At 39.6% G+C, this 26,235-nt stretch overlaps 1 protein-coding gene across 4 annotated transcripts in view; it reads left to right on the forward strand.

Annotated features, from left to right (window-relative positions):
* LOC5571425 (voltage-dependent calcium channel subunit alpha-2/delta-4) overlaps positions 1–26,235 on the forward strand; it is a 206,598-nt gene that overhangs the window by 143,299 nt on the left and 37,064 nt on the right. For all 4 annotated transcript variants that reach the window (XM_021845058.1, XM_021845059.1, XM_021845060.1 and 1 more), the window contains exon 5: positions 12,226–12,463. In XM_021845058.1, the coding sequence (XP_021700750.1) occupies positions 12,226–12,463 (238 nt within the window). The remainder of the gene's footprint in view (positions 1–12,225; positions 12,464–26,235) is intronic.

The raw sequence follows: 26,235 nt of genomic DNA on the forward strand, positions 1-26,235 counted from the left end.
TCCTGGTTCCCTACACCTAAAGCAGATCACCGGTTGCTCATGTATGTTCAGTGAGCATACTGACCAACCAACCTTGATCTTGCCTACCTTAGCGGACTTATTTGCGTCCGCCACAGGTAGGTGTACTAAGGCCACCTGAGTACCTGCCGGACCTTTCCGTAGCTGAACGGCAGCGGTGGGCACCTGAATCTCACACTGTTGCCGCAGTGCTGTGACGAGCTCTTCTGCGTTGGTGATCTCGTCAAGGTTCATCACCTTCAGAGTCACTGACTGCGTCAGAGCCCTCACTTCGACACCCTCGCCAAGGACCTCTTCCGCCAAACTTTTGTAGGCGGCGCCCTTGCGCTCCTTGTCGCGCTTAAGCTCGAGAATCATTTCACCTGTACGAGTGCGTCTGACACTGCGTACGTCGGCTCCAAGATCTGCGAGCTTCGCGTCACTGCGCATCGCCTTCAGGACTTCCGAGTACTTGGACTCTTCCGTCTTGATGATGATCGCATCACCCTTTTCGCGCTTGGCACCTACCCTCCTACTTTTCTTAGGCCTGGTATCCCTGCGCTCCTGAACTTCCTGCTTCTCCTTCTTCTTCTTTCTCACTACGGTTGTCCAGGGGGCGTCCACCCCCTGATCCGCCCTAACCTGTGGTGATTGAGGACCTCTCAAAGGTCGCAACCCCCTGTTCCCATCACTCCGTGAGGGGCCAGCCTTTTCGGGCCCACCCTTCTCGGCTTTCCGGGACGCCTGGCTGGGGTCCGATTTTCCGGCACTTCTGCCGGTTTTCGGGGTTAATATCCGCCTGGCCTTGCGAGCGCCGCCGGGTAGCTCCTCCCCTGACGGCTGCCTCGCGCGCTTCTGCGATTGCTTGTTGTAAGCATTCGCTTCCGCACTTTTGGGGCTACCCGCGAAGACGAAGGGCTCCGTCTGGGTAGACTTCGGCACCTTCAATTTCACGGGTTCTGCCGCAGCCACAGTCGCCATGGGTTTAGCATGGTTCTGCTTGGCCGCGAACATCGACTTACGAAGTCTGAACAGGGCCTGCTTGAGGTCCTTGCTGATGTTAGACTTCGAGGACGCAAAGTCAATTATGGAGTCGAGCTGCTGTGCAGCCACTTCCATCGCAGAGAGCCCATCTCTACTTTTATTGATGGCCCTCATCAACCACGCTCCATCCATAACCTCACCCGATGCGTTAGCCGGGGATGAAATATGGTTTCCAGCACTGGCACTACGTGCACTGCTGCCTCCTCCTGCTTCCGCTCTCCTCAACGGAGACCTAGCTAACCCACTTCTTGCGAAGGGGTTCGCTTCCCTACTACTGCTACTACCTGCACTACTACTATTATTTTGATTTTGGTTTAAGTTTGTATTCATGATTGGATCCCACGAGTAGCACGGGAAAAGAGGTCCACCACGCCAGAGCCCTGCATTAACGCGGTAAGGGACAAAATACTGTGAGGGGTGCCCAGGTGCCCCACAGGCTCCGTTAACGGCCGAACATCTTTTTCACCCCTTCGACCATTCATTCCTCAGCACGGTTTTTCGCATCACACCTTGAATTGGGGTTACCCCGTTTGGTGGACTCTTACCACCGGAACAGGTCGTCCGTAGTTCTATTCTATACGCCGGAACTACACGGCATCAAAACTCCTGGTCAACACGAAAAGTATACCAAAGTCGTTGAAATTTTCGAAGTATGTGTGAGGTGGATGAAGTAAACAAACGTTTGTGTAATTCGTTTGAGAGTGGCGTCTACCCGTACTTCGTCCTCAAAGCAAAGTGATGTGATTTGAGAGAGCCTTGCCTAATGCTCAGAGAGATTCTCAGTAACGGCACACGGGAGTTTTAGCATACAAAAAAGAATGGGTGCAACACAATTCATATTGCACTAGCACGTCTCTTTCAAATTGAACGTGCTGTCTCCCGGCAGCGCGTGCTGCACCGAAAGAGTTTTGAGTCGCACCCTATCCCTGGTCGTGAGTTCGATTCTCACTGAGAAGACGTGTAACTTTTTCGCAAATCTTCACATCAATTTGTCCATTTAATTCAATTGCAAAATATATGTAATGTTTAGCTTTTCGGTAGTTGTTTTTCTAGAAAGCATTTGACAAAATAATAAAATCCTAAAAAATCACTAGTTTTTCTCTCCGCATAATATAATTTCACGAAATCTTAGATTTTGGAGTATTTTCAATAAGTATACACATATTTTTTATTTAAATTTATTTAAAGGTTTTAATGTAAATATAGGGACTAAGTTTTGATCCTTTTATGAATAGACTACAGTTGAAATCGGATTTTTTGTTTCTATTCAAATTTAATAAAGTTAAGTTTATAATTTCTGTTAAACTATCTTTTCAGATATATATTGTACATACTTTATGATCTAGTACAAGTTTCGTACAAAAAGTAGCTTAAATATAACACGATTAACATTATCAACATAATGGTAGTGGAAAATACGGTAAAAAATCAAAATCTACTCTTGATAAGTACAATAATAAAATGTGTGAAAATCAGATTTTCATCTGCACTAGTCTTCACCAATGTACCAAAGTAACCATATAGGGCCATAAATGAGTTCAGGAGGGGAATGTTTGTGGTCCGGCTAATGAAAACGGTCCTCATTAATTTTAAAATTTTGAATGGATAAAAGACTACAAGACGGGAGGGTCTGAAAAAAGGCCGCGTGGTTTACGGATAGCCACTGACCATCAATTATTATTACTCCTATTTCAACATCAGAAATGCATTGAAATAGCACTACAGATGAAGAGAGTTGGGAGTGATGTTTGTCAGAAGTTGGAGCAGGCAGTTAGGCTGAAGGCAATTGCCCAAGTAACATTGATAGCTAGCTGCACAATAGCTTATTCAGCTTAAATGCTGTTTATACAATTTATTTTCAGTTGAATAAACTGTTATTCAGCTACCAGTGTTACCTGGGTAGTCCGAATGCCGTTAGGCCGAAAAGGTTGTTAGACCAAAGGTCTCATTATGCCGAATGATTTTTTAGGTGTTTGGTCAAGGTAATGCAAATTCCTGACCTAACAAGAAAACAATAAAAAAATCATTCCGCAAGGCCGATTTAGGCGCTTTAGAACTATTAGCCATTTTCAGCCTAATGGTTTTTTTGGCCTAATTACCCCTCCGGCCTTAACGTGAAGATGCATCGAAGCCAAACCTCGAATTTTCGAAAGCACAAATCTAGAGCACCAGACAACCATTTGTGCTGAAAATGCTACTTACTGGTCACTCGCTGGTGGTGACCAATCGATTAGATTTTCAGCACAAACGGTTGTCAGGTTCTCTAGATTTGTGCTCTCGAAAATTCGAGGTTTGGCTTCGATGCATCTTCACCTAAACGGCATTCGGCCTAAATACATTTGGTGTATCGGAATTCAGCCTAACGGGATAGGACCGCCAGAAATCAATACCCAGAGGAGACTTAAAAACTATAAGAATAGATCGAGAAGTTCAAACATTAAAAGAGATTGAAAGTTTGAATAATAAGAATACGACAATGCAGGTTTTCCAAATACATTCTCATACAATTTCCGACCGCAAAGTGCATAGGTTTAGCTTTTGTTTCGATACAACTCTTAAAACTGGAAATGCCCAAAAGCCTCCATAAAAAATTCAAAGTTTTGCCATCTGGATTCTCTGTTCTTGACTCTTAGACATGAATTTGAGCGAAATCAGGAAAGTTCAAGGAGCTTGAATTTTTATGATATAAAAAGCAAATTAACATGACATGGTTCCAATGTATGAGTAAATCTCTCTGTAATCAGGCTGCCCTCGGCACATATCGTTAGAACTCCAAATTCTAGTCACTGATCGCTAGTGTATGCTAAAACTAGAGGAAAGTCGAGGTTTAGGGGAAGTTGTGATAAAATGAACACCTTGCCTCTTAAGGAGGAAAAAACATGTTTTTTTTATCAATCACGGACAATTTAGAGCATGAATCTGAGTGTTCGGGTTAATACGGAGGTCAATTGTAGTGAAAACATCATTGAAAATTAAGATTTAAGAAAACTACTTATAATTATTAGACAAACTGATGTAGCTTTTAGCTCGGAGGTCTTGAAGTTTTCAGTGAGGTGAAATCGGATACCTTTGATTTTTTTTAATGGGCAATATATTGAATATATTTTCAAAATGAAATGAAAATTTTCAAAAATATTTGTTTGCTAACGATGAAAATATGTGAAAATTATCTGAATCATCAAAAGATTATCTGAATACTTAACAAACTATTTTTTTTCTATTAGAAACAAGAAGATATTCTTACTGTGTTCATTTTACCACCCCTTCCCTGTCTCAAATTGGTGGCCAGCTAGCTAAACAGTTTGCAAAAAATCTCATTTTTCAATAAATCGTAGGTATTTCTTACGTTATGTGTCTCATATTTCCCTTGGAACATATAGCAAACTTAGTGACATCGTATAGAGCTGAGATTCTCCCTGGGTGCGATTTTCGGACCAGGAATGGGGCAAAAGTCGCCCCCAGGGAGAATCTCAGCTCTATACGATCTCACTAAGCTTGTAAGAAAAAAATGAAAACAAAAAATCATAATATTTTGAGAAGCTACTCATTTTGATGGAAGATTACACTTTTAGGCATTTGAAGAAATATTGATTGCACAGTATACCTTACAATTTTATTTCTTTTTGTTCATACCTTTAAGCATGCTCATTTTCAAATCATGTTAGATATAACTTGACGATTGTCGCAAACAAAATTTTTGTGTAGCGTAAACAGCGTTCAACATTCGGCGACGTACTTAATGCTTTGATTGTTTTTTTTTTTCTTTGATCGGTTTTCTACGCACAATTTTATCGACACTCCTTATTTTGAAATTTCTGAAGGATGGAAGAAAAAATCTGAGTTGTCCCGAACTTTTGAAAAAAATATCACCTTTTTTACGTTTGCTGCAGTGACGATTCTAAATTATATTGGCCTCAATAGGCCAAAGATCAACAAAGTTTGAGAAACACTGATTTGCGTTAATTTCGGGGAGCCTATAAACTTATTGACAAATAAAGAATATGAATGTTCCCTTCCTATGTCAAATCTAAAATGTAAAAATAATCGCCACTGTATTAACTAGAGGAGCAGTTCCAGCATCTCTAAACTGCTTTCAATTTTAATTTAATATACCGCACAGAATTCCCACACACAACCATCATTCGTGCCTGAGGTTCCCCGTGCTATTTTCTGCAAAGCACGGATGCATTCTGGACGGAAACGGAGTAAGGTACCCAGGCAGGTACTTCCCTCCGCGTGTTGTTGTGAGTCTTGTTGTAAGCAAGTTACACTGTTTCATTTGGTTTCACTTCCAGACGTTTGGCCCAGATATTTGTATTCTTACCTCTTCCGCACAACTTCGGTATTATTTCTAGATAGGTGCATGCATGTAAGAAACCTTAAGAATTCCATCCATGGCTGGTGCCACTGGTGCACAGTCATTGCGCTAGAGAGTACCGTAATCCGGAGTAACATTAATTAGTCTTTTTTTAAATTTAACAAAAAATATTTTTGAAAATGCAAATGTTCGTAGTGTCCACGTAGTGATCGCGAACATAAAAACTGCCCATAACTGCATATTTGTAACATTCGACAAAAGTAGGTATTGACTAAATGGGATACTAAGTTTGCATTTTACTACAGTATGGGAGGAAACTAAAATTTATTAACTAAAAATCATGAGGAATTCAAAAGAGCTTATTTGAGGATGAAATTTTGTACAACTCATGTCGCATATTGGGTGAATAGTCAGAAAATAATTCTGATAGAAATTTCGTTGCTACTACATTATGAGGCTCATGTATAATCTCAATGTGACTGTTATGCGGTTACAATTGCCAATGTGATAAAACAACTTGGTATTTTTTTCGAATTTGCTAGAACAATCTTACAGATTTTAGTAAGTTGATCGAAAGTATATATCATTTGATGACTCTCCATGGTATTAACTCCAATTTATCAAAAATGTCGAATGTGACTGTTATGCAGTTATAGGCAGTAAAAGGTGTCATACAAAAATTTAGTTACACTCCCCTATTGGAGAGGGGGTCAGGCATAGTGTGACAAGCCTAATCAAATTTGTGGGAGACTACACGACCAGGAAGAGGAAGGGAGCTGAAAAAGATCCAATTTAGTCTAACATAATTTGTGTATCATCCCAAGTCCTTGTTTAGAAGAGTGAAAAAAGTTACGCATGAACAAAACTCAATTCTTACAAATATTTTGATTTTTATTAGATTAAGAATATAAGAAACAGATGCATCATAGACACAATGAAAATATTTCATGGATAAATGTTGATTCGAACATTTTACCAGGGGGACATTCCGATCAATGTTACCCCGTTTGACGGTACGCCATGGATGCTGAGTAATATGACGAAGACCAGGGGGAAGGTATTCCGATAGGACCGGAAGTACACCAACTGCAATAAAAATAATAAAATTAAAAAGTATACAAGTCACGCCGGGAAGCATTTTCCTTTTTAGCGTTTTCTCCGGTATTGGCAGGAGGTTTTTTTTCTCTCTCCATTCGGAGGCTGCCTCGGTAATAAATTTGTGAATGTTACACAGCCAACAAGAAGTGCCATCGCGTCGAGGCCGCGAGTTACTGCGGGGAAACGATAAGAGGAAGAGTCGTGTATGCATCGGGTAGAATTTAGGTCGCATGCTGGAGGAATGTTGAGAAAATGGTTGAAGTTTTCAAATTGTGTTATTAAAGATAGAGAAAACACAAATTGCTTCTGCATTTGTTCCAGCAAAACCCCATTATCTGCCGATTCGGGTAATGGGGTTTGTAGCAACAGCAAGCATGATTCAGAAGCTTCGTATATTTTTCTTCACTTTCTGATGTTATGTCCCAACCGAGACAGAGCCTACATAATTTCATTTATATAGTTAACATCTAAACAGGTAACACTGAAGCAACAATTTCGCGCCACAATACTCGATTCGTGGCCGCACCTGTCCATCCTCGGTTGTGCCCCACGCTCGCCAAATCGATACGCACTTGATCCGCCCACCTAGCTCGCTGCGCTCCACGCCTTCTTGTACCAACCGGATCCGAAGCAAACACCATCTTTGCAAGGTTGCTGTCCGGCATTCTTGCAACATGCCCTGCCTATCGTATCCTTCTAGCTTTGGCTAGCTTCTGGATACTTGGTTTGCCGTACAGTTGGGCGAGCTCGTGGTTCATCCTTCGCCGCCACAAACCGTTTTCCTGCACACCGCCAAAGATCGTCCTAAGCACCCGACGTTCGAAGACTCCTAGTACTTGCAAGTCCTCCTCGATTATCGTCCACGTTTCATGCCCGTAGAGGACTACCGGCCTACAGGTGTGCCACCTCTTCAAATGTTTGGCCGACAATGACCATACCATCCGCGAAACAAACAAATTGACTGGATCTCTTAAAAATCTTACCCTGACTGTTAAGCCCTGCTCTCCGCATAACACCTTCTAGCGCAATATTGAACAACAAGCAAGAAATTCCATCCCCTTATCGTAGTCCCCGGTGGAAGCCAACCGAATTGGAGTGTTCGCCTGAAACCTTCACACAATTTTGGACACCTTCCATCTATCAATCTCGTGAGCTTCCCGGGAAAGCTGTTCTCGTACATGATTTTCCATAGCTTTACGCGGTCGATACAATCGTATGACGCCTTGAAATCGATGAAAAGGTGATGCGTTGGGACCTGGTATTCACGACATTTTTGGAGGATTTGCGGTACAGTAATGATCTGGTCCGTTGTTGATCGGCAGTCAACGAAGCCGGCTTGATAACTTCCCACGAACTCGCTTACTTACAGGTGACAGACGACGAAAGATAATCTGGGATAATACCTTATAGGCGGCATTTAGAATGGTGATCGTTGGTTGTCGCTTTTCTTGTAGATGGGGCATATTACTTTATGAGTTCAGCTCCGATACCATCCTTACCAGCAGCTTTATTGTTCTTGAGCTGGTGAATGGCATCCTTAACCTCCCTCAAAGTGGGGCTGGTTGGTTCCCGTCCTCCGCAGTACTGACGAAGGCATTTCCTCCGTTGTCCCGTCCTTCATTGCTTGTGCATTCAGCGATATTCGGGTACTCGTCGAAGTTCTGCTTCCACCTTTCGATTACGTCATGCTGGTCCGTCAAAATACTCCCATCCTTATCCCTGCACATCTCGTCTCGCGGCACGAAGCCACTAATATCAGTATATATCGAACAGTATCACTTTTCAGTACTGTTTTATGAGTTATCAAAATGACGTAGGATTGCATCCATACGTCATTTATTCAATTGTTCTGAACTTCTAAATTAATTGGTCTACTAGGTTCTGATTTTACATCCGTATGACGAACCGAATTGAGCCGGATTCTAATTGTGGATTCGGATTAAGAATCAAAAGCTAGTTGACTGTGCGGGGTTTTGTGTTGAAATAGGATGTACCAATAGGAGGCAGTAGAATATGTGAGTTCACTACATGAAAGACGAGAGCTTCATGGGGACGATTTGTCCAGTGAACGTAGGAGCAGTACTTGAATTGGTCCCAAAATGATCTGAACTTCATGTTCCTAAACGGTTTGTGTAGGAAGATTGGCACATGATAAATCACTGTACAACACAAAGGAATATTTCATGCGGCGTCTTACCTTGTCCATTCACGAATAAGGAAAATAAGTAGATGAGTTTGATTTCGAGTGCTGCGTGAAATTTTGTGACTGTCATATCTAGGGTCAAACTACTGCATCGCGGCCTATCTGATTGAAAAGTATCGAGTCGCTTTAACGAATGGGGTTTGTTGAAATATTGTGTTCCTAAAAATGATCTAACTCAAACGACATTTTTCGTAATTGCAAAAAATATTGTATGCAACGCGTTTCAAAACTCGATTTTTTCAGCACTGGTCGCATTTATCCAACACGGCAAGCCTCGTCGGATAAATGTACGACTCGTGCTGAAAAAATCATCATTTTGCAACTTGTTGCATAAATAACTATAATGACTTTATGTCAAGATTCGAAAATGAATCAACAAAATCAAATGATTTTTTGTCGGTTTCGTCTCCTTGTCCGTCGTAGTTGGCCAATAGGCCTATTCACAAGACGTTTCAAATCAGCTGATCAGAAAGCTCTTTAACAGTTCTTCTATGGAAATGACAGTCCTTTGTTAGCACCGGTCCTCCACCGAAGTAAAGCCGAAGCATAGACGGACCTGTAACACGGAAAGGGCTATGTTAATCATCAATGTTGTTTACGTTCGAATGTTCTTTCGATCGAAAACCGTTTTGCATTCCCGTTTACGCCAGCAAAATAAAGTAGACCATGAATTTGAACGAATAGGATTCGATCGAAAGTTGAATCCACCGTAAACAAGAATAGCGATGAATATTTGCCAATTCACTAGTGTTTTCCATCTGAGACCACTGGACCACTAGATAGCTACGTAAGAAGCTTCATTCTTAGTTTTCTAACAATTTCTTGACATGATTACTAATATTTACTCAGTTTTTGTAATTTGTTCTCAAGACATTGTATTTTGTTTCATTTATTAGTCAATAAGAAAAAGCAGGCAGGAAAAATAAACAGAAACATTTTGTTTGAATGTATGAGCCATTTTACGAAGCTGGTCAAATGACAGGAGACCTGGGAGAAGTTTTCGCGATGATGATGGTGGATGACTGTGCGCATTTCTAGTGTAGCTTTTCATCCAGGCAAAAACATAATTGGATTAAAATAATTAAAATATTTTTGATAACAAAAGTGCCTTTTTATGTGCAATATGGATAACAAAGAGGTAGCTTATACAATAACTAGGTGCATTTTTGGATCTCTTTTTTGTCATTTTCTTCATGTCCCCGTTTGGTAAAATGAGGCTTTGTTAAAAATCACGCAGCGTATTTTGTGATCAGAAGTATTTTAATAAATATTCTCCGTTTATGTTTTCGCCGGTACGCTAGAAATGCGCACAGTCATCAACCATCATAATCGCAAAAACTGATGACGATGATTGAAAAGGTAAACTTTTCTCCCAGGTCTCCTGTCATTTGACCAGCTTCGTAAAATGGCTCATTGTCCTATTTTTGCGGTATATGATTATTCTCAAAATTATAAAACTTTATTTCAAAATTCAACAAGTACCGTGTAACTACATCTATCATGAACTGAAATACCTGCTATTTCATGCTTATTAAATTTGTACCGTAGATGAATGATTAATTCTTCAAAAAAAAAAATTAATTCTTCGTATGCAATTAAAACTCTTCTTTAAACGATCAAAATCGTTAAATTTTGAATAAAAAGAGTTATATAATCATAAGGCTTCGTGGCCGTGCGGTTAGTGTCGTCAGGCAATGAGCGCATCGTGTCATGAGGTGTGGGTTCGATTCCCGCTGCAGCCATTGAAGCTTTTCGTCAGGAATGTTTCTCGGCTGTACCATTGGAGCATGCTTGTCCGTTGTCTAGTGTTAAGTTACAGTCTGTGCAGCTAAATGGCTGAAGACGGTGTCCGTGTCTTTTTTTTATATAATCATAAGCATGAGCATTGATGATCGTACAATTCGTAGTTGCTACTCCGTTATTGACCAGAGTAATCGAAAGTGCACAAGGAATCAAGAGATGTAGCCTAGGAGCAGCTTCCCATCTTCAATGTACACTTTCGAGAACAACAAACTTTAAAATGTCAATAACGGTGCCGGTCATGTCCTTACGGTCATCGGGGAAGGGAAGGAATGTTAGTGTGACATTCATTGTTACTGGAGACCGAGATCACCTCTGCATCTCCATGATTGTCATGGAAAGGAGTTTTTTTAAGTGAGGAGAGATGATAACTGCATGATCAGGATTGAACTTGGTAAGTGATGCGATTCATGCAATTTCAGTTCAAAAAATCATCTATCAGTACTCTTAAAACAACGTGAATGGTAAGGTGCACTTTTAGCGTCGAACCATTCAAAGGTTATTTTTTATTATGATTCATTAGGCTTTTTACAGTGCTTCTTCCAGAACGCTATTTGAACACATTGAATTTACTTATCTTTGATTTTGATTCCTGTTCTAGAAAATGCAGGAAAAACTTCTTGCAGTGTTCATATTGCTAGTACTATTGAAATTGGCGTAGTTTGGCCCGGACCACACGTACGTTTTATTTGAATTGTACGCAACGAGCTCCACACACATGAATCTACGATTTCCCAAGACTTATCTGCATTAGCTTCACTCGTGCAACTTCAACCCATTATCCTTGGAACGCATCTACTGCAAAAAAAAGTTTCATTCAGACGTAGAAGTTTGCCATTTGAAGCGTAGGAGTCAGCAAATAGAAAAAAACAAAACTCTCCTCTAACCGGTACCGGACGTGATGTGTGTACTACCAGAGTTACGCTTCGAGCGCTGTCCAATTCGTAGTGCCATAGACAGACATGACGGAAGCTGTGCTTTCGAGATGAATGCTTTCGCAGTTCACGGCAAAAAAATAAATAAATATGGGCAGACGAAAATTTTGGCTATGTAGAGTAAAATGGGGCAAGATTTTTTTTGAAGATTTATAGTACAAGTGGTTCAATTCAAAATAAATGTTTTAAACGTCATAGTGGTTCGAATGTTATTCAACTAAGGGACTTTCACTCCACACATTATAGAAATCGGTTGAGATTTGGAAAAGTTATGGCTATCTGTTGTTTTTGGACGTAAAGCATAAGGACGCTTTGAGGTGTATTAGCTTTCGCATAAATGCTTGGAAACAATGTTTACCCCAAAGTGGGGCAAAAGTTCTAATTAGCGAGACTGCGAAGGGACTGATGTGTAGCTAAAAAGACGTGATATTACAATTACAATTTATTTTTTTGCTGTGTATGCATACAGAGAACGATACACTCGCTGATGGTGATGCTGCTGGCTCTAGTCCGATACTCCGTTACAAATGGTTTTCATTGAATCGAGTGATATGTTTGCTTTTCATACATGAAAGCGTTTGTAGTAAGTAGAAAATGTTGCCTCGTTCCCGTAGAAAAAAAGATAAATAAAAGAACCATCCCCAAAGAAGCAGGACAAAGTTCAGCGTATGTGTGCATTTGTGGGATACCTTTGAGAAGACATTTTCCTTTCAAAACTGCAAAATGGATTAGCCAAAGTTAATGCGATTTTCCACTTTTTTGCTTTCTTTCATTTCTCGGGGCAATCTGCTTGGCGATGACATCGGATGCATTCCAATAAAAAAAAACAGCGAATAATGGACTCGGCTGAGCAGGCAGCTCTCTCCGAATCGGACCCGGAGAGCGGTGGGTCCAAATCCCATGGAAACGGGTTCTACGATGCGAGACGGATAAACGAGTACCAATCGGATGGACGACTGGCCGAAGGCTCTCGACAGATGCTGTTGCGGCACATGCGACGCTTCGAGGGCTATCCGGTCAATATCAGCCTTAGCGCGGTTCTGATGGCCAATGGAGTCAACCTAGATGGTAAGCATTCGGTATTTTGTTGGTTGTCATTTGAGCTTGATTGAGGACACTCAATCAACGGGAGGTTTCATCGTTGATTTTTATATTGAACGAATAATACTTATTGAAAATGGCGTAGCCAGGATTTCCATCATTTTTTCGATAATGTTTAGGAAGTAATTTCTGGAGGGACATCTTGTGGAATCAAAAAAAAAAAAAAACCTCAGAAGTTTCTATATGTTATTTTAGGATCTTCAAAAATATTAATAGATAACTTTCTGTAGTATGTCTGGAAGAAATATACCTGGATTATTTATAGAAGTATGAATGGAGTGAAAAATATTGGAACAATATAAAGCAAAATATCTGTTGAAATCGTTGGACAAATTCCTAAAGTCTAGTAGCAAATTTGTTATTATTTCTTTAAATTGCTTGAAATATCCCAACAAGAATCAAGAAGGGAATCAAGCTCAAATGCTTGATTTTGTAATTCATGTTTGACGGAGTTTGGTAAAATTATTTAAGAGTAAAGAATACTGAAAAATGACTTAACAATTTGTCTACAAGTAAACTAGCTATTTATGCAACAAATTGCAAAATGATGTTTTTGTCAGCAGGAGTTGCACATTTATCTAACAAGGCTCTCCGAGTTGGATGGAAAACGAGTGTTGAAAAATCGAGTTTTGAAACGAGCACCATTTTTTGCAATTAAGAAAAATGCTGTTAATTTTTGTGTTGTTTATAGTAGCACAATCATATTTCAAGAGAACCAACGTGGACATACATCCATGTATTGAATAAATTCAGTATTTTTCAGTCACATAGGCTGTGATATAAATGTAGGTATGAATTTCACAAATTTTCTCGCATTCATTGATATCATACAGGCCTATATTTCGTATAGGAACAAAGAACAGGTAAGACACTATCTGACTTCCCGACTAAGGGTACATAACAAAATTATATCAGCATATGTTATTATGTTATAAGTTTTTTTCGAACATAGGTTGTTACAAACTTGATGCAGGATGTTGTTAAAATAACTAAAATTATAACAAAAAGTGTATGAATAGTAACATAAACATAACAAAATGTGTTTTAATTCTATCAAAAACATATCAAACCAAGTTATGATGTTTGATACAAAGTATCAAAATTATAATACTGTTCGATATACGATAATATTGTATATTATTGAAATGCATAACTATCTATTTATTTTGTTATAAAGTTGTTAAAAATGAACAAAAAAATATCTTAAAGGGGAAATAAAACACATTATGTTATATTTCTGTTTTATTATGTCCTATGGATAACGGAGTCTAACAAAATTATATCATAATATGATATACATATCATATTCTGATAAAATTTTATTATATTTTTGTTAGAAGCCTCTAGTCGGGTCTGCTGCCTCCTCTTTGCTGAACGATCTTTTTACCAATCGCCAGCCTGTGTTGGATCCGGATCGCTAGGGCATGAAGAGACGTAGATATTTAGTTAACGCCTCCCAAAACAGCACTGAAAAATTCTACTTTTCAGCACTGTTCCTTTTGGTAGGAAAAGTTGGCCGTTATGACGCCCATCTTCTTGATGAAAAAGTGGTTGCTATGCATCGGAATTTAAAAGAAAAATAGTTTCTTAAGAAACTTGTGAGCTTGAGCTTGATTGGCCGCCCGTGGTTGCTACTCTAGTATCGCCAGATCAGCTGCACTTACACAAGGAACCAACCAGATGACTGCTTGGGATTGACAGGCACCCTCAGTGTATAAATGCTGGTGATCTTCTATTTTTAGGCAACAATGGTGCCTGCCACGTCAGAATGCAGACCAATGAGGGAAAGGGGAAGGAAATGAAATTATTGTGGGCTCCTGAAAGATTGGAACATATTAGAAAGGATTATTAGGGATTAATTCCTGTAGGAATTCATGAACAATTATTTAAAACAAACAGGGGAAAATTGACGGTATCTCCGTGGCAATTTCATGAAAAACATCTTAATGATTTTAAAAGATGTCCATAAACGAACGCCAGATATATCATGACTAGTTATATTTAATGTTTTTTGCCCAAAACAAATCGTTACGAAATTATTAGAATGATTCTTGATAGCATTGCTAGACTATTTTGTAAAATTTCTACATAGAATCGCTGGAAGAAGCTTCCTGGAATTCCTGAAACAATTTCTATACAAATTTTGGGAAGTGTCCTTGCGATTTTTGAATTTTTTTTTAATCTTTGTGTATGTTGGATAACACATTTTAATTGATAAGAAATCCATCGCTGAACCTCATATGAAGTACCATGACGAATTATCAGTGAAATATCTTGATAAATTACGGAAGGTCACCCGAGTATAAATCAAGCTTAACGTTGTAGCAATTTTTGGTTAATTAAGAAAACCTGAAGGAATGGCGATTTACTAGAAATTTTATGGAGAAATCACTAGTGGATTTTCAAACGGAACATGTCAAGGTATTATCAAATACTTCCTTTAGCCTTCTATCAGTAGAAGTAACAGGATGAACTGGTATAACTCATAGCAGAAACGGAGGAGAAATACCTGGGGTTCATCCAAAACCAACCAAAGCTCCAGATTTTTTGAGGCTCACAAATTAAAAAAGATTAGGAATTCAGAAAAAAAAAACAAATTATGAATGAAAGCCGCAATTCTGACTTAACATTTTCAGAATAAGAAACTGAGCCTAAAAAATAAGGAACTATCAAGGGACCTCCGTACATCGCCGATTGAAGTGTCTTCCAAAACTTATTCAACTTGTCATGCTAGTTTTCATTTTGGGATCTTATAAATTTTTAATTTCCTACAAGCTATGTTGTACTTTTAATGCCTAAATCCGCAAATCGATTTCGGGCCCCCTAGGAGCTCGGGGACAGGTGCGCCCCGCACCCACCGCAACCCCCTAGCTACGCTTCTGCTCACACGAACCACTAAAACTTGATTGTGCACCGTAAGTGGTTGAAACTTGCACACCACTGTGTTACATTTCGTCGATTTCATTCTCTTTTTGAATAGCGCCCAAACCGTTGATTTTAGCAATTTGTTTGTTTGTTTGTACACAAAGTTGTTTGAAAAAAATCGTTTAAAATCATTATTGTTCATAAATTTTTACTAAGATTTTTAACATTTTTTAAGTCTTCTACAAAGTTGTTAGATATCTTAAAACGCGTGTTTTTGCATGTCAAAATTCTTGGAAAAAAGTTATTTTTCAGGGACCATTCACATACATCGGCATATATCTCAAAAAGTATAAGAAATAGAAAAATCATGTCTTAGACAAATTGCCAATTCTACTACTCTGATGAAGACACCATATGTCTATCTAAGTGGTTTGAAAAAAATAGTTTTTCTATCTCACTGCTAGGTGAATTGATCACATTTATTTTCACCGGAGATGCGCTTTGATATACCAAGAAGCTTTTCCGAACAAACTAAATCGCTAAAATCAACGGTTTTGGCGCTATTCGCATGTAATCGATGAAATATAACACAGTGCACACTAGGGCTGTTCAAAATTAAAAAAAGTTTGAAAATCCAGTCTCCCATATCTTTGCTACTATCCTTACCATCAAAGTAGAGTTCTGTGGAATTTTCAATTTTTAGATGATGATTTAAAGGTGGCTCAAAGACGATGCATTCAAGTTGCGTTTCAAAGCCCACAGCTCAATAAGATTCATACTAGCTAGGCGAATGTTGCATTAAATTACGTGTTTGACAGCTAAAAGTTTGTTTGGTTAAATCCAGTAGCAATATAGTTGAATTGCACCTTATGTACCATGCAACAACGAAAACATGTGCTAGCAACAGCTTAGTTGTTTAAATGACGTTTCTCACTTGTTACGCGAAACATTTTGCAATAACTTTAGCTTATTTAAGGCGTGGCGTATTTTTGCCAATAATGAACTTGTTTTTAGAAGGGTGCAGTAAAGTCATTAGCAACAAGCTTTCATTCATAGGCAATGTGGTCGCTTTTATAGTGTATTGGCGAAGCGATTGTTCGAAGAGCTGATAGAATAGTGAGTAGAGGAGATAATTTTATGATCTTTTTTCTCGTTAGTATATTGCAACAAATAAGCAATTTCACTATTACATAAATATATTACATAAATAGACTCCGCCTCTTGCGTTTTTTGCGTTGCTATTCAGTGCAATTTTAAGTCATATTTTCAAAAATAGACGAATTTGATAAGTTTCAAGAGATATTTTTATTCCTGAATTTAAACAAATTGTGCTCCTTGGGCAGATGTTAGGGTTTCGTTTTACTTCGTCGTAAGCGCTATTATTCGTCGGATCAAACTCGTCGTATCGTTCCACTGCGACGGGTATTCCAACTTACCTGCAACATAGATTCATTTTCCAAGTGTAATTTTGTGAAAGCTGTTATGGTTCGTACACTTGTAGACCAAACATGCCATATAACTACTGTATTTCGATGAATAACTTCAGTTCAACTATCCACTTTGCACTTTTTTACCGTTATCGCATGGACGAACTAGCACCCCTGTGTGACTTACCTCGCCGGGCACTTATTTTCACTATAGAAAACCTTCGTACTTCTTCACTGAAGGATTTCATTTCAATCATATGCCGTAAAACTTCTATAAGGGGCCCAGATAGCCGTAGCGGTAAACGCGCAGCTATTCAGCAAGACCAAGCTGAGGGTCGTGGGTTCGAATCCCACCGGTCGAGGATCTTTTCGGGTTGTAAATTTTCTCGACTTCCCAGGGCATAGAGTATCTTCGTACCTGCCACACGATATACGCATGCAAAAATGGTCATCGGCATAGTAAGCTCTCAGTTAATAACTGTGGAAGTGCTCATAAGAACACTAAGCTGAGAAGCAGGCTCTGTCCCAGTAGGGACGTAACGCCAGAAAGAAGAAGAAGAAAACTTCTATAATTCACGAATATTTTTAATTTTTTCGCAACGACCGCGTATAATAGACCATTTCCGTCAAATTTTTTTATTGGCTTATATGCTTCCTGTCTTTTTACTGGACAAACTTTCCTAAGGAACTAATGTGTTTTGAAGCCTCTAAGTATTGGAAAACAATGAAAAACTGGCGGCACGTTAGTTCTCCCCTACAATTTGTTTCACCTCGAAAAAATGCGGACCCCTTTTTCCCCTATGGTTTTGCCACCACGTTGTGGTGAATTTAAGATCAGCTGGCATGACCAAATGATTTTTGTTTATGTTTTCATTCATCATAATGGGCTCTGCTGGCTTCGCTCCCTCTTTCCTTCACGGTTCTTGAAGTCTCCGTAATCACCGCGGAAACCACCTTCATCGCTTCGGCCGGTTATGACCGCACCCGGCGAACACTACACGGTTCTGTAACGCAAGGATTGTAGTCGACAGAAGCCTGATCTCTCTGTTTGGTGCCGGCGAGGATTGAATAAGTCGGAAGATTCCCGCCTAGAGGTAGCAACAACCGCTCAAAATTTCCTGGCGCAGATGTTGCTGCCAAGGCGGAAATCTTCCGGATCAACAGCCAACATATAGATTTAGGCATTTGTCGGCATGAATAGTAAAAAATAGCCTTTAATAGAACTAGCGGTACCGTAACTGTTGGGTGGATGAGTGATTTGTTGTTAGGGGGTGGTTTTGAATTTTGAATCTGTGGAGGAAAATTGGCGCTCCTGTTTGGGGCGCCCTGACCGGGACCACGGTCAGTTTGAGCGCACACCTGATTTGACGTTTCCAAATGTAAACAAGCATCCCAATGCAGGGGTGGAAACGAAAAACTGTTGTAAAATCACCACGCTGATACCCATAGGGTTGAACAAACTGTGCCGCATCTCGAATTATTTTTCAAAATGTGGTGAGTATCCATGTTTTCAAAAAATTGTAAGAAAATCAGGAGTGCATATATACAAAATCTGAAACCGTTAATATTCATTAAAAATAATTGTCTTTCGAAGAAAATTACAAAAACTGGGGATTAGATCTGACGGAAATGGTCTATTGAGAATGTAAACAAAATACAATCCGTCGAACTGAGAAAAAGGCTTGCGCGCATCAATGTGTGCGCGATGCTCGGCGTAAAAAACGATTCCTTTGATTGTGTTATTTTCGCTGCACTGTGAGCAGCTGTCATGATTGTTCGTCAAAAGGAATTGTGTTTATATGTTTGGGCTGAATTTTGATGATGCAATCAAATACAATGCATATTGAAGCCAAATATGAGTTCGGTAGCTTTCGGTGCGGTGGGGCCTTCCTTAGCCGAGTGGTTAGAGTCCGCCGCTACAAAGCAAAGCCATGCTAAAGGTGTCTGGTTTCGATTCCCGGTCGGTCCAGGATCTTTTCGTAATGGAAATTTCCTTGACACCCCTGGGTATACAAGTATAATCGTACCTGTCATACGATATACGAATGCGAAAATGGCAATTTTGGCAAAGGAAGCTCTTAGTTTATAACTGTGGAAGTGCTCATAAGAACACTAAGCTGAGAAGCAGGCTCTGTCTCAGTGGGGACGTTAATGCCAAGAAGAAGAAGCTTTCAAATAGCCCCTGCCGAAGTTAATCAAGGAGACTAAGAAAAGAATCCAGCCCCCGGTAGATTTTTTTTTTCTGAAATCCTGTCATAATGTTTCTATGGATCCACAGATGTCTTTCCTGAAGAATTATTAGTTAGATTCCTTACTAAATTTATTTAATTGTTTCTCCCAAAAACTCCCAGAGGGGGAACACCTCTGGGAATTATTTTAGGGTTTCGTTTAAAACATTTATTTAGGAATTTCTTTTTAGATTATTTTCAAATTTAGCACTAGTTGCTCCAAGAATCTATGAATTTCTATCAGTATCTATGAAGTGATCAGTAACCCATTTTTCTTCTTCTTTGATGAATAAGAAATTCTCTAAAGTTTGCTTCCGATACTGACAGTAATTTCTTCACGAGCTCCTTTTTGAGTTGATTTTATAATAACCAATACTTCATCTATAATCTGATGGGATTGGAGGTCTAATGGCTAAAGCTTCTGCTTCATAAGCAGAAGGCCATGGGTTGAATCCCAGGCCCGTCCCTTTTATCGTACTTTATAGTTCGATTTTCCACTTGCTTATATCTTTCACTCCATATCTATCGCACTTAAACTATTGGTTCATAACTATCGCTAAAACCAGAGACGGATAAGAAACCGTTAACCTACTCTTCCATTCTTCCATGATTACAGTATGGCCCATAAAAAAATGCGAAAATTGTTTGAACGTGAATATAGCATCCACAAGCGTTATTTTCATTGTTTTTGCTAGTAAATGTAATTTCTGATTATTGTAGTATATTCTGACATAACTTCGCTATCCAGGACAATTTTTGTCATATTTTTTTTTACTGTCCCAAATAATGTAATAAAGCAAAGAAGTTCTAAGGTTTTTTTCGCACAAAGCTAGAAACAGCGTCTGATTGTCGTATACTCTGGTGATAAACTTTGAATAGAAAATAAATACTGAGGCCTATAACAGATTTTTGAGGATGAAATTTGTTCCTTTGGTTAGAGACAACTTCAATACTAGCTCATAGGTTTTGAGCAAAACGGAGCCGCTTATCACACTTATATGAAGGTTCAATCGAAGCTCTCCTAAATGTACCGTTTGTTCGAAAATATGTTTAACTCTCCAATGACCCAGGTATGAACCAATTTTATCATTTGATATGGGCGTATGCTGGAGACAAGGCCTGTGAAGAATCTCACGCCATCGTTGATGTTTTAGAAGCTTTCATCACACAGATATTGAACTCGACGTCCGCATGATAAAATTTGAAGGTATGCTTCCAATTCCTCTCTGGAGAGGTGAAAGTAATAGATTAAAATCATGTCCAAAGCGAAAAACTGAGTCTAAATAGATTAAACAATACAAGTAATGAATAAAGTTTATGTTTCATTCACATTTTCTGTGTAAAAACTACCATTAAACATGATATGACGATTTTCGCATTTTTTTATGGGCCATACTGTATAGCACGCCTTTCGTTACGCCTGATACATAGGCCACCACAAGCAAGTCTCTATGCAATAAAATTACCTTGCAACTATATATACCTGCATGAATTGGCGTAGATGCAGGGGTATATTGGGTCTACTTTGGGCCAGTTTTTCTGTATTATAACGTGGCAGGCGCCATTGTTGCCTAAAATAGGAAATTATTAGCACTTATACACTGAAGGCGTCCGTTTGTCCCAAGCACTCATCTTGATTGTGTAAGTGCAGCTAATATGGCGATATTGGAGTAGCAACCACGGGTAGCCAATCAAGCTCAAGCTCAAGCTCAAACTCAAGTAACAACCAATACTTCAACTAGAGGATTTTCAAAAAATAATTGAAAATTCATCCAGGCATTTCGTTTTTTCTAAAAGAGAATCATTTTAGATAAACTGCAGAAATAATTCTCGAAGACCCTCCAACAATTTACCTAGAATATCTTCTACAGTAATTTGGGGAATTCGAGAAGTATTTTCTGAAAAACTCAAGTAATCTGTACATTACTTGTTTTAGATAAGAAAAACTAATTTCACTTTTGCAAAAATAAATCTTCATCATTTTTAATCTTTTCGATGCTAATTGGATATATCTGTTTCACCAAATAGATAAGTTCCAATATTATAGCAAATAATGCAAATATTTTGTTATTTCAAATGCTTAAAACAGGTTTTCCTGAAATCATTAAAAATAACATTCAGTTTGCTCTGACCTAACACCGACCAATTCTATAGCAAAATAATCGACCCGCCACTGATCCAACCTTAAACCGATGTGAACTTCACATTGGACTGACATCGGGTACAATTTAACCTGACTTGGACTTGAATCTGGTAGTCATATTAGGTGGAAATCAGCCCATATGTTCCCTCCACCCATCAGCGCGTGATTGTATAAAGCGGGGGTCAGACATACTAAGGGAAGAATGTAGCGGAATTTGGGGCATGTGTGCCGTAGGGGCAAGTGTGCCACCCCTTATTTTTATAAAAACTACAAACTATATTTTTTTTAACTATATGTTCCCTAATAGTTCATAAAACGATGATCAAAAACTGACGAAAATTTGTAAAAACAATCAGATTTCAATGAATTTTTATAAGATTTCGTTGTTTCTAAATAGCATGGTGAGAGGTAAATTAATGACAGATTTTTCAAACGTATTGTACATCGTGAAGCTATACAAAAGTGTAAGTTATTCTAGCATTTGGACGAAAAAAATATTTAGTTTCACATACGAAATCCTTTTTGTTTGAAATCTATACTTTTTGGGGCAAGTGTGCCACCTATTTGGTAAACAAAAATGGTTGGAGTGAAATTCATAAAAATGTAAACATCATCCACATAATCATAATAATGAACCAAAATGAGGCACCAGTAGTGGTTTCTGAAGTGTAGAACGGGAATAGCGAGCATTTTTGCGCCCAAAGTGATTTTTCTCCAAATATTCAATAATAACATGGTTTTAGGCGTTTTAAGAACTGATTTACTTATATTTATCAATATTTTACCGTTTTTTATTGCTGATCTAGTGAAATATTATACAGATCCTCCGTAATAAAAGGTTAATTCATATATCGTATGAATGAAGACAAAAATAACCATTTGAGTTATTCGAATTGACTAGTGGAGTGTTCCGCATGTAATGACCTTTGTTATAAAGCATCCCCTTATGACGGTAAACTTAAGAATATTTTTTAAATTATCAATAAGTCTCTGCTTTGTAAGTAATATCAATATGAAATACCGTCCAGCAAGTATACCGTCCCTCCGCTGAGCTGTTCTCGCACTGAAATACGTGTTGTTTCCAGCTTCTACGACGATGCACCGACTTCTTCATGCTCCATAGCCCATCCGACCAATCAAGACATCTCCATCTACTACCAAAACGCACAGGCCTGAAACGGCTGTCATCTTAGAACAACTTGAGTGAAGCCAAAAATTTGGTGCTGGAGAAGGTGCTGATTTAACAGCTCGCCGTAAAACGATGCGTTAGGCACTAAACACACGCGTTTCGTAGAAGGCGTGAATGCAATATTCGCATTTCACTTGTTATTCTGAAGTTTCATTCGTACTCGACAGCTCAGTTTTCCGTGGTTATAAGTTACTACAATCTCTCAACTATTTTGGCACAAAATCTGCGTTAGTTGTACGTATGATATTTTGCTCGTGCGACATATGTCGCTTACGCGCGAGGTTTCCTGTGCACATAGCTTATATTTTGTTTACTCAGCACCTAGCGCCACGCACAATGTGGCTGGCTTCAAGAACTAGTGCTTTCTTCAGGGGGTTGCCAAAATGTCGGCGGTATGAACAGTGATATTGACGATTTCCGAGTGGCCATATCCCATCATTGCTACGACATAATTGTCTTCACGGAGACCTGGTTGGATTCACGCACGCTCTCTCACCAAATATTCGGTAACGTTTACGAGGTCTTCCGCTGCGACAGGAACGCAGACAATAGTCGGAAAACAACAGGCGTATTACTAGCCGTTAACTCTGTGCGTTAACTCTAGACTTAAAACGAAAAAAGTCGAGAGTCCCTCTTGGGTCTGCTTGGAGCAGGTCTGGACTTCGATTAAACTCGGTGATCGAAGCTTGTTTCTCTGCGCATTGTACATTGCTCCTGATCGTATACGTGATCGCGAACTCATCGAAACGCATTGTCAGTCGGTCTACTCCGTATTGGAATCCACCAAAGCAAAGGACGAAGTTATCGTGTTAGGTGACTTCAATATGCCGGGGATTTCGTGGGAAAAATCAAGCAATGGTTTCTTCTATCCAGATATCGGTCATTCCGTCATTCATTCCAACGCTTCCTTTCTTTTGGACAACTATAGTTCTGCCACACTCTTTCAAATCAACTACGTCACTAATCAGAATAATCGCCGCTTAGATCTTTGTTTCGTGAGCACACAGGACACGGCTCCTTTTTTATGCGAGGCTCCTGTTCCGTTAGTGAAACTTACCCTCCATCATCCACCATTGTTGCTAGCCATCGGCTCTAAGCTGCCTCGCGATTATGTCATTTCACCTAATGTCGTCTATTACGATTTTCGTAAGGCCGACCATCGCGGTATTGCTCAATTGCTCTCGAGTTTTGATTGGAGCGTAATCTTGGATTCAGATGATATCAAAAAGGCAGCACAAACTTTCTCCAAAGTTCTTTCATACGTATTAGACAGACATGTTCCCAAAAAGGTCCAACATCATTCTTTCCGTCCGCCGTGGCAAAGCGAGCTACGCCGATTGAAATCAAAAAAGATAGCTGCACTCAAGAAATTCACCACACACCGCACTCCGCTACTTAAACGCCACTACGCGAGGGTCAACAACGAGTACAAACAAGCCGCGAAAGATTGCTTTCTTCAATATCAGCGAGGTATTCAAACGAAGCTCAAGTACCGCCCCAAACAATTTTGGAAGCATGTTGACGAACAGCGACGTGAAGCTGGACTGCCGTCGTGTATGTCGCTGAATGGAAACGTGGCCTCCTCACCACAGGACATATGCAATCTATTCGCCGATAAATTCGCCAGTGTTTTCAATGATGAAATATTGAGCGACGAACATATCACACTCGCCGCCGCTAATGTTCCACAATTCGGCCAAACCCTGAGTAGCGTAGACATTAACGAAGATATGATCATCAGAGCCTCCTCGAAACTGAAAACGTCTTATAATCCAGGACCCGATGGTGTTCCGTCGTCATTTCTCAAAACGCACATGCGTGACTTAATTTCACCACTGCTTCATGTTTTTCGTCTTTCGTTGACCCTTGGATTATTTCCATCCACATGGAAGCTCGCACATATGTTCCCTGTCCACAAGAGCGGCAACAAGCATGATGTTGGCAACTATCGTGGTATTACCTCTCTCTGCGCTGTTGCAAAGCTGTTCGAACTCGTTATGATGGAACCGCTACTTGCTCACTGTAAACCTTACATCAGCGTCGATCAGCATGGATTCGTGACAGGTCGCTCTACAGCTACCAATCTACTCTGTTTAACTTCATACATAACCGAGAGTATGTCGAAACGCTTTCAAACCGATGTAATTTACACAGACTTGACTGCAGCCTTCGACAAGCTGAATCATAATGTTGCTGTCGCTAAACTTGATCGGCTTGGGATACATGGCTGTTTTCTCCAATGTCTTCAGTCGTATCTCACTGGTCGACACCTAGCCGTCCTCATAGGAGACTGTTAATCCTCTTCGTTTGCTGCTACATCGGGAATCCCGCAAGGTAGTCACTTGGGACCATTGATCTACCTGATCTACTTCAATGATGTGAACCTGGTAATTGAAGGACCAGGATTATCGTACGCGGATGATCTCAAACTGTACCTCCGTATTCGTTCCATCGACGACTGTTACTTTCTCCACCAACAGCTGAATGCCTTTGCGGATTGGTGTAATCTAAATCGGATGGAAGTGAACCCGTCAAAGTGCTCAGTTATTTCGTTTTCGCGCAAAAAGCAGCACATATTGCACAGTTATACATTGTCAGGAGAAGAAATCAAACGTGTCAGCCAAGTCAAGGATTTAGGAGCGATCCTGGATGCACAGCTATCGTTCAAACAACATGTAGACTACGCCGTTGGTAAAGCCTCCAGAGTACTTGGATTCATTTTCAGAACAGCTAAGGAGTTCACGGACATTTACTGTCTGAAATCTTTGTACTGTTCTCTATCTCGCTCCATTCTGGAATACTGTTCGCTTGTTTGGGCTCCCCACTACAACAACGGCGTCTTAAGGATCGAGTCTGTTCAACGACGGTTCTTGAGATATGCGCTGCGACGATTACCTTGGTCGGATCCTTTTCGCCTGCCTAGCTACCAAAGTCGTTGCCAATTGATCGATCTGGAGTCACTATCAGTTCGTCGAGATACGGCAAGAGCGTTACTGTTATCGGACGTACTTCAGGGGCGTATTGATTGCCCGTATATTTTGAATGAAATCAACATAAATGTCCAACCTCGTGCTCTCAGGAACAGGTCTATGCTGCGACTACCGCTTCAGCGAACAAACTACAGCACTCACGGTGCTATCAATGGCATGCAGCGAGTATTCAACAGAGTAGCCACTTTGTTTGACTTCAATTTGTCCCGTCATTCGCTCCGTACGAGATTTAGTTCGTTTTTTTCAAGTGCTTCCTAATTTGTCCGTTCTTGTAAGTTATTGTTTGTGAAAGCTATCAGTGTTGACATGTTCATTTGTTGAATTTTTTAAAACGTGTACTATTAGATTTTAAGTTTTATCATTGGGGCTTTACTTAACCCGTTGACTAATAATAATAATAACAGAAGACATTTTTATTACAAGTAGAATTATATGTGATGTTCATTCGGTGGCCGTCTTGCCCCATAGTGTTGAAAATTAGGTAATTTTGGATGATTTTTGAGGAACTCCAAAACTAATACTTTTTGAAATTATTTTCATTTTAAATGGCATAGTGCTTATGAAAAGATGCGAAACTAACATCGTGAGGCTAAATTGGTGGGTTTTTTGAGCTTTAGACAAAGTTAGAGAACAATTTGCTTAAGGTGGCACACTTGCCCCAAATCCTGCTAGAGATGTCTGGATCGGAAAAACCTAGTTGTAAAATGTAGAACTGCTTCGATTCATATCAGCTCCTCACCTATGTGAAATGAATGCCTCAATGGTTAAGTCCTTTTGAAAAGTAACGCGAGATATAGCTATGCATAGTGATTCATTTCTACTTCTGCTTACTTTTTTTATAAGTCGGGTTGAAGCAAGATATTAAATTTAATTTATTTAATGAAGAATTCGCATAGA

The sequence above is a fragment of the Aedes aegypti genome, chromosome 2 (genome assembly GCF_002204515.2).
Source record: "Aedes aegypti strain LVP_AGWG chromosome 2, AaegL5.0 Primary Assembly, whole genome shotgun sequence".
Lineage (NCBI taxonomy): Eukaryota > Metazoa > Arthropoda > Insecta > Diptera > Culicidae > Aedes > Aedes aegypti.